This window comes from Gallinula chloropus (genome assembly GCF_964237585.1).
Source record: "Gallinula chloropus genome assembly, chromosome: 21".
Lineage (NCBI taxonomy): Eukaryota > Metazoa > Chordata > Aves > Gruiformes > Rallidae > Gallinula > Gallinula chloropus.
The window spans coordinates 6,964,615-6,973,899 of record NC_140106.1 but is presented as its reverse complement, the minus strand read 5'-3'; the positions used below and the strand labels follow the sequence as shown (position 1 = coordinate 6,973,899).

Sequence of the window (9,285 nt, the reverse complement as noted above, 5' to 3'; positions counted from 1 at the left end):
TATTGTTGTTTGGCAGGTACTTTTAATTGGCTGGAAAATATTCTTCCTGTGAAGTTGCAAGGGGTGGGTTTTTTTTTTCCTGGGGCTTGAATGAGTCCAGCCTGCCATTGGCTCTGCCCAGCGCCTCCGGATTGGCTCGGCAGCCCGCGGGGGGGACCGATAAGGGCGGCTATAAAAGCCTCCGGCACGGCTCCCGCTCCCCCAGCGACCAGCAGCCGGAGGGGCCGGGCGGAGCTGGGCTGCGGCGCGTCCCCGAGTCTCGTCCCCGACCCTCGGCACGCTCCTTTCTCTCTCCTCTCTCCCAGGGAGCTCGTATCCAGATCCGCATCTTTGCTCAAGCCGGAGTGGAAGAGGAGAGAGACACACACATACACCCCCCCTCCCCCAAAAAATAAACCCCGAACCCCAAAAAAGAGAGAGGGGAAAAAAAAAAGAAAAGAAAGAGGAAAAAAAAGCCAAAAAAAAAAAAGAAAAAGCCAACCAAAAAATATAATCCCACCCCAAAAAACCCCACTTAGCGGAAACTTGTCAGAGAATGCTCCTAAAGTCTGGTCTCCTCCTGCTGCTGGTGATCAGTGCATCTGCATCCTATGAAGCTGAACAGAATGACTCTGTGAGCCCCAGGAAACCCAGGGTTGCAGCCCAGAACTCAGGTAACACCCAGCAAGGAGGGCTCTGAGCCTGAACCCTCACGTGTTAAACTGCTTCAGATATCTCTTCTGCTGGTTTTTTTCCTTTTTTTTTCTTTTTTTCTTTACCTTTATTCTTTTCCTTTTTTTTCTTTATTACCTCCCTTTCTTCCTTTCCCTTTTCCTTTATTCTTTGTCTTTTTCTCTCTTTTTTTTTTCCCCTTTCTTCTTTTTTTTCCCTATTTTCCTTTTTGCTTATAAACTTGGCTGGTAGGAACAACTATTACTTTAAGGGTCTGGTGCAGGAGGGTATTGCTGCATAGCCGGACAAGGTATCTTCTTTCAGGAGCTGGGTTCAAGGGAACCGGTGTGCGATCTGCTTGCAGGATGCAGCGCATTCTCCCTCCTCCTCCTCCCCCAGAGTTGTGTGTACCTCCCCCTCCTCCCCTTCCCTTCGGGTGCATGCATCTTTCTCCCCTCTCCAGTCGCAGTCGTACTTTGATGTTGAATTCCTTGCTTTTTAGGAAGTTGGTAAAATCTGTGGGGATGGAGGGGGGGCTGAAGCATTGTTCTGACCAACATCTGTCTGTGGAAAGAGGGGGAGAGGGATAAGCGACTCCAGAGCGTGCAGTAACCTAGAGACTGCCCGCTGCTCCTGGCTCTGCTCCCCACCCGATCGCTATCGGTCGGGTGGCACCATGAAAATTGGATTGTGGCATTTAGCAAACTTGCTTTTTACAATGGGTTTGCAAAAAAAATCGCTGGCAAGTCAGCTCTGGGTGCCTCTGCTTGGTGTGCTATAGATGGTTGGATAAGTTGGAGACATTGTCTGGAACAATGGGAATTATAAAACCCGTCTCCTATACTGAAAAGATATTAGGGCTCTAATTTGGAGCTCATTAACAGATGTCTTATTTTAGATCTGCAAGGCTCTGCAGCATTATCCGAGGGTGTTTGCTCAATTTCCTTTTGTATTTGGTTGCTATAGAAACATAGGGTCTCACTCTTGCACCGTGCCTAAAACAATAAGAGCTTCATGCAGACTGAGGCTGCCGAAAGCAAAGTTATCCTGTGAACCTGTGGAGAGGTGAAGGTGGGGATGGCTGGTGCAGCAGCCAGGTTAGGGACTGGGCAGAGGGTGAGCTTACCAAGTATTCCTCCCTTCAGGCACGTAAGCAGGAGTGGAGAATGAGGAGGGGTTAATTGGGGGGTTATTTAAATTTTTTTATTAATATTTCCCCCCCCCCCCCCTTCCTCTTTTCCATAAAGATCCTGGTTCTGTGGATACATCTGTAGGCTGCAGCTCAGCTCTGAGTAAGGTGTGTTCTCCTCCACTCAGTGCAAACCCTGACTTCCCACACCTGGGATGCTGGTGGGAGTCCCTGGGTGTGTGTTTCTTGCTGGAGAATGCCTGGTAACGCGATCTGCACCAGTCATGAGTGTGCCTCTTGCAGGGACACATAAGGTTAACCAAAAAAGGTTAATCCCTCCTAATTTCAGGGCAATCATGTGGCAATAGTGCTGATTCATTGTTAAAATGCGTGGTATCTGCTCGAAAAGCGACGGGATGGCACGGGTACCCCCTGTCCAGCCTGTGTGCTGCCTCAACCACTTGAATTATAGATGGTCAGCTCCATTACCTGAACTTTCTCTGCCCAAATGCCCCTTCCCTGTGTGGATCCTGGGTGATGTGACCTTTCTTGGCTGTGCTGGCTACTAGGTCAGTATGTAGCAGGGAGCCGCTCGTTCCAGCCCTCTGATAATTGGCAGGCAAGCTGAAATCTTATTTCTAGATACTTCAGGCCCTTTGGAAGAGCACACAGACCCCCAGGGCCAGCGGACCCAGCGCTCAGTGCAGATCTCATGCCGGCTTACGGGCGACCGCTGTGGCTTCGGTCCTGTTTCCAGATGAGGTTTGTGAGTGATGCTGCTGAGCTGCTCTGACCTCCAGCAGTCTGAGATGGTGGAGGAGACTTCACCAGCCAGTGCTCTTCACGGGCCCATCCTTAGGACTTCTGCCTTCTTTGGAGGATCTCTAAGCAAAGCAGTTAGTGTGTGCAACCAGAATCAAGTTGGGATGGACTTGTGGGTCTCTGTCTATGAGCTATGGGGTGATGCCTCTCTCTTAATCTGTGGGGAGCTGATGGAAGGGTTTGATAGCTGCTGTTTGATAGCTCCTTGATTTGCTGCTGATCCTTTGTGTGCTTTCAGTTAGCAGCTCCCTTCAGCCTCTCAGATCCTGGGAAGGGCTGAGGCTGCTGCTGGGCTGGAGCTGAGCGTGGCTAGAGAAGGGCTTTGCGGGGCTGGGGAGCGGTGCCCCTGTGACACCACGTGCCTCTCTCCACAGCAGAGGTGGTTCGGTGCCTGAACAGTGCCCTCCAGGTGGGCTGCGGGGCGTTCGCCTGCCTGGAGAACTCCACGTGCGACACGGACGGCATGTACGACATCTGCAAGTCCTTCCTCTACAGTGCTGCTAAATTTGACACTCAGGTAGGTAGGAGTACAAAGGGGACAGGAATAACACCTCGCCCTTACAGCTCCCTTTTCATGCCCAGTTCAATAAAGCCCTTTCACAAGTCCTGAAGCACGTGCTTGGCTGAAAGGATGCCTTAATTTCTCTGTCCTCCTGGAGATGGGGGTCCGTGCAGGCTTAACCCTTCCTTTCCTGCAGCCCTTCCTGCCCCTTCAGCTCCTCCTCTGAACTGTGATTTTGGGGTTTTGGCTGCAGACACATCCTTCAGGGCTATTTTCTACAGTACATTTTCCACATACTGTACGCTGTGTGTGAGGACTTGGCAGGGAGCGGCTTCGCGGGGCGGAGAGCTGAGTTTCCTCTTCAGGAGGAAATATAAACCTTCTTCTAACAAAGTAAGTCTTCTGACTGTGTGACCTGGCACAGGGCTGGGATTTGAATTGGAAGTCTTCGGGCCTGGGAACGCAGGGCCAGGTCAGCCTCTCCAGAGCTGCACTGGCTCATGGAGGAATAAATAGGATAATATCAGAGGACTGTGGCTCTGCCAGCGGCCCTTTTCCTTCATTCTTTCTTCCCAAAATGTGCCTGCTCCCTCGTTCCCTGCGCTCTCCCTACCAAGGACAAACTTAAAAGCTCTTACAGCATCTTGAGGTCTGGTGAGGCAGAGGCACTAAACCCCTGGTATGTGGTGAGTGCTGCAGCCCCAGTCCCAGCAGACAGAATTGGCCCATCTCTGGTGCTGGCACTTCCAGGTCTGTTCACACAAAGACTTCCAGTGCCCAAATCCTTTGGGAACAGGAGCTCTCTGTTCTCTGTGGACTGTGGGTATCACCACACAATAATTACAAGCATCTAGGTCCAGTTCCCCACCATGCTGTGTAAGGGAGGTCCAGCAGGTCTGTCATTGCAGCAAGGGTAATGAATAGCAGCCAGTACTAGCAGGAGGACCTCTCAGTGCATCCCTTCCCCTGACATCTGTTGCAGTTGGAAGTTTTTCTTCTGTTTCCAGGGAAAAGCTTTTGTGAAAGAAAGCTTGAAATGCATCGCCAACGGGGTGACGTCCAAGGTGTTCCTGGCCATCCGGAGGTGCTCCACGTTCCAAAGAATGATCTCTGAAGTGCAGGAGGAGTGCTACAGCAAGCTGGACATGTGTGGCATCGCGAAGCGAAACCCTGAAGCCATCACAGAGGTCGTCCAGCTTCCAAATCAGTTCTCAAACCGGTATGTGGAGCTTTCCTCAGCTGAAAGGCATCAACCACTAAAATAAATGTGAGGCATGGGGAATCATAGACTGGGCTGGGTTGGGAGGGACCCCAAGGGTCACAGAGCTCCAACCCCCTGCCACAGGCAGGGACACCAACCTCCAGGCCTGGAGCTACACAAGGTTGCCCAGGGCCCCAGCCAACCTGGCCTGAACACCCCCAGGTATGGGGCACCCACCCCCTCTCTGGGCAGCCTGTTCCAGCCCCTCACCACTCTCTCTGTAAAAAACTTCCCCCTAATATCTAATTTAAACCTTCCCTCCTTCAGCTTCACTCCATCCCCCTTGTCCTGCCATTATCTACCCTTTGAACAAGCTGATTCCCCTCCTGTTCCTCTCCTCCCTTCAGGGACTGGAAGGCTGCAGTGATGTCCCCCCACAGCCTTCTCTTCTCCAGGCTGACCCAGCCCAGCTCCCTCAGCCTCTCTCTGTAGGGAGCTGCTCCAGCCCTCTGATCATCTTTGTGGCTCCTCTGACCCCTCTCCAACAGTCCCACATCTTCCTTGTACTGGGGCCCCAGCTCTGGTCACAGGACTCCTGCTGGGGCCTCCTGAGGGCAGAGCAAGGAAAGGAGAGGAACCAAGTTGACTAACTGCCTCCAAGTCCTACCTCAGCTTCGCCCCAGCAATGTTCTCTGCCTTTTCAAATCCCTGTTAAGTTTTACCAGCATTCTTCTGATTCTCTTTCTTGGTAAATACACTTATAAACATCTCCAGGGGAGAATCATAAAATGAAGTAGCTGTACGTTGCTTCAGAGCCTGGAGCTGGTTGAAAGGTTAGCTCTTCCACTTTGAATGCAGCGTAAGGGTAACACAGAGCTTTTAAATACCAAACCAGTTTGATTGATACAGCATCTCTGGCACAGGGAGCACTGCACTTAGGAGCTTCTCCACCTATATTGCAACCTCATTCACTTCCTCAGCCTGCAGCCATCCCTCCTTGGGGTTGGTGTGGCACCTGCCTGACCCAGCCTTGTCCTCTGACCTGTCATGATAATGGGAAGAACTGGAAAAATCTTGAAGGCAACCAGCAAACAGGTTCCTCTCTGACCTGACTGTGCCATGATCCCGTGGTTGATGTTCCTAGGGATAGTCTGGGGTTCTTAATGGTCCATTTTAAGGTTGTCTTCACCCCTGTTCCTTTTTGATAGCAGAGGCTGCCTGCAGAAATGGGCACGTCACGTTGTTCTCTGGCTCCTTTATCTGAGCACAGAAGTGCCCTGTGTCCCCGTCCTCCAAGGACAAGGGACAGAGAGAGGCTTCAGGGAGCTACTGCAGTCTGCGCAGTCACGCTGCAAGGGCAGGGATTTCTTCCTCTAAATCCTGGAACAATCAGTGCTGAGTCTTGTGATTGGGATAAAAGGGATCTTTTTGAACAGTGTGAGTAAATACCCTCCAGAACTGGAGTGCAAACAGGGCGAGCTGCAGTTCTACGTGGTGCCTGGCTGCAGCAACGCCACGGCTCCTCTGGGGTGGCTGCTTCACTTGATCTACAAGCATCTTAATCATAGAATCATGGAATGCTCTGTGTTGGAAGGGGCCTCAAGGATCACAGAGCTCCAACCCGCTGCCACAGGCAGGGCCACCAACCTCCAGGCCTGGAGCTACACAAGGTTGCCCAGGGCCCCATCCAACCTGGCCTTGAACACCCCAGGGATGAGGCACCCACCCCCTCTCTGGGCAGCCTGTTCCAGCCCCTCACCACTCTCTCAGTAAAGAACTTCCCCCTAATATCTAATCTAAACCTCATCTCCTTCAGCTTCCCCCCATCCCCCTTGTCCTGCCATTATCCACCCTTTGAACAAGCTGATTCCCCTCCTATTCCTCTCCTCCCTTCAGGGACTGGAAGGCTGCAATGAGGTCCCCCTGCAGCCTTCTCTTGTCTTCTCCAGGCTGACCCAGCCCAGCTCCCTCAGACCTACCCTAGGACAGGAATACAAATGACACAGAGATGTTGATGCCTCTGACCAGCATAAATTTATTATAGAAAACTCTACTGTAGAAGTTATATCCAGAAAATTAGGCTTGTGGGAAGCCAAACATTATGCTTGTCTGTCTTCCCCCCTCTCCCCCCAAGCCAGCCTGGGAGAAGTTTGCTTGAGCATTGCTCTGAGGGCTGGGATGAGGAGCTGGCAGTGCTGTGGCACCAGCGATTCACTGGCAGCATAGGGTGGTTTGTGGAGTTCAGCAGCCCTTGGCAGCCCTTGTGGGTGAAGGAGGGATGTGTGGGCACACGAGGGAGGAGGCAGTGATGGATGGTAGATGTGTGGGGTATGTTCCTCTCCAGAGGACTTGAGCCTGAACCAGAGCTGCTGTCTCCCAAGGCAGAGGGAACTCCTCCCCCACAGCCGCCGACCCTTGTTGAAGCCAAAGGATATTATGACATGTTGAGTAACAAAAGCAGCAGGATTTCCCAGCTAATAGTTTACACTGAGGTCTCCTAAAGCATCCTGCTTTCCCAGCCCCTGTCCCAACATAGCCACAGAATAAGAATGTGCCACTTGGCCTGGGACACCGAGAGGAAGTAGTTAAAGGTCATAGCATCTTCCTGTGATTTAATCTCATGGCAGGAGCAGGAGGAGAGGAAAGCCTTCTTGCCTTTGCTCCCCGTCTCGCTACCCAAAGGCACTTAACGAGCTGTTTGATTGCAGCTCCAGCTATGGAAAGCCCCGAGCTGTGCTTGTCCAGAGGAGGTGTGAGGCAGCGTGGCAGGAGGGAGCTACGCAGGGTCTGTTCCTCCTCTCACACCGGGACTGCTTGGGGCTGGATGTGATGTTCACCATCAGCTCCTGTGCACGCTTCAGACCTTAATACTAGCGCTGTGGAGCTGTGCTTGTGCCACCCTCTGCCGTGCCAGAGCCTGCTCCTTTTGTGCTCCAAGCCCAGCAGAAACTTTAACCTCACCCGACCTCCGCTGCCTGCCCGAGAGGCCAGAGCTGAGAGTTGGGAAAGGAGTTTGGATGTGAGCTCTCATTTCCCTCTTCCTTCCCCTCCTCCACCTGCAGGTTATGCTCTTCTGGGCTCCTGTGGAAAAAATGTCACTGTGACCTTAAAGGCTTAAAATAAGTTCCCCGACGCCTTTTCAGCCAGAAGTAGCCCAGCAAAATATGGGACTGCTCCTCTTTTCCCAACTCTCCCTCTCTAGGAAGATGTTCTCTTGTACGGTGGGATCCCACTCCCTGGCTTTGCTCTCCCTGCCCCAGCCCATTGTGGGCTGTGACAGTTGGGTTTCAGACACAGCCTGGATGACTTGTTCTGTCCTAAGCAGCCTGCTTTGGCAGGGGGTTGGACTCTGATCTTCTCAGGTCCCTTCCAACCCCTGTGATTCCGTGACATAAAAATTCTGATGCTCATTGTTTTGTGGCTTGAAGGGGTCTCCAGTCAGCTCTTGCCTTGTTGCTTTGGTCTTGCTGGGAGGTGCCTCGGGGTAACGGCTGGTAACTCTGGTGCAGGTATTACAACAAACTGGTGAGAAGCTTGTTGGAGTGTGACGAAGAGACTGTCAGCACCATCAAGGACAGCTTGATGGAGAAGATCGGCCCCAACATGGCGAGCCTCTTCCACCTGCTGCAGACGGACCACTGCGCCCAAGGCCACCCGCGCGCCGACTTCGCCCGCAGGCGCCTCACCGAGCCCCAGAAGCTCAAACTCTACTTCAGGAACCTGCGAGGTGAGGGGCCCGTCCCGGCCCACGCGAAGCGCAGCTCCGCCGAGAGCGCCTGAGGCGCCCCTGGGCCGCGGCGCTGGGTGTGTGAGGGATGCGAAGCACTACCAAAGCTGCAGTCCTTGATGCAGGTCTGTGATGCCCCCAAACCCACGGGTACTGTAGCTACTTTCAGTAACGACCAGGAACTGGTTTTAGGTTTAGTCATGAGTATTTTCTATCCCTCTCCAACAACACTCTGTGCATGGGTCTGTGTTCAGTGTCTCAGCTGCCCTGCCGTCACGGTGTCTGCGTCTCTTACCCCCCTACCCCCCCAAAAATGATACCCCCAAACAATCTTAGTCTTAATTGCAGCCGTGCAGTAGTCAGGCCTTCAGACACCCAACTCAAAACGTACTGTAGCACTAACACCGCTGAAGGCTGAAGATGTGGCACCGAGGAAAAGCGCTTCTTCTCTCTTGTAGTAAGCTGGGAGGTGACGATAGATGCACTAAGGACTATTGCACATCCTAACGATGTCAATGGAATTCGTGTTATGAATCTGTGCTGGCCATGGACGAATATGAATGTCATATTCCTGGTCTCTGAGTGTCCTGCAATCCCAATCCTTCCCGTACAGCTCCGTTAACCCACTGGTTTACCAAACTCACTAGCTGGGGGTGACTCTAGTCACCGGGACCTGGCACCACGGTGCAAAATGAGTTAAAGCTGCCCCCCCTTCCCCATCCCTGACACACACCGAATCAGGAAAGGAACATTTTGTACTAGGGAAATGATTAAAAGAGGTGCCAGCCTATGGTTGAAGCTAGTCAGAAGGTTACGTAATCTTGCATTGTATTTAAAAGCTGACATCTATGTACTGTATTTAACTGTCTAAAGCTTTAAAAGAAATCTAACAAAACAAAACAAACCCTGTCTTAAGACTAGAGTATTAAAGGTCTTGCTCTAACTGTAGTATAAATAGTTTTAAAATCTGTCGTGTACTGTACATAAACCCCACCAGAGTCTGCTTGAAAGGAGCAGAATATAATAACTTTATGGCTTAAACTTAGTTTTGTAAGTTAGCTCCTTCTTTCCCTGGCACCGGCATCTCGGTCGTATCCAAGAGCTCACGTTCTACTCTGTGGCCTTTTTCTAAGGGAAGGGAGAAAATGTTGAGGACAGGAATCACTAAGGCAGGGCCAGGGACAAGCCTCTCTTCTCAGAGTTCCTAAGGTGGAAATTGAAAAGAGGAGAGTTCAGGCTGGCCAGTCCTGTCT

The 9,285-nt window shown here is 51.9% G+C and overlaps 1 protein-coding gene across 1 annotated transcript; it reads left to right on the top strand.

Annotated features, from left to right (window-relative positions):
• Window positions 1–535: 535 nt before the first annotated feature.
• Window positions 536–8,085, top strand: STC1 (stanniocalcin 1; the record flags this gene model as incomplete). The annotated part of the gene is made up of 4 exons (XM_084273803.1): window positions 536–653; window positions 2,977–3,119; window positions 4,112–4,323; window positions 7,815–8,085. The coding sequence occupies 4 exons, from the start codon at window positions 536–538 to the stop codon at window positions 8,083–8,085; spliced, it is 744 nt and encodes a 247-aa protein (XP_084129929.1).
• Window positions 8,086–9,285: the final 1,200 nt, after the last annotated feature.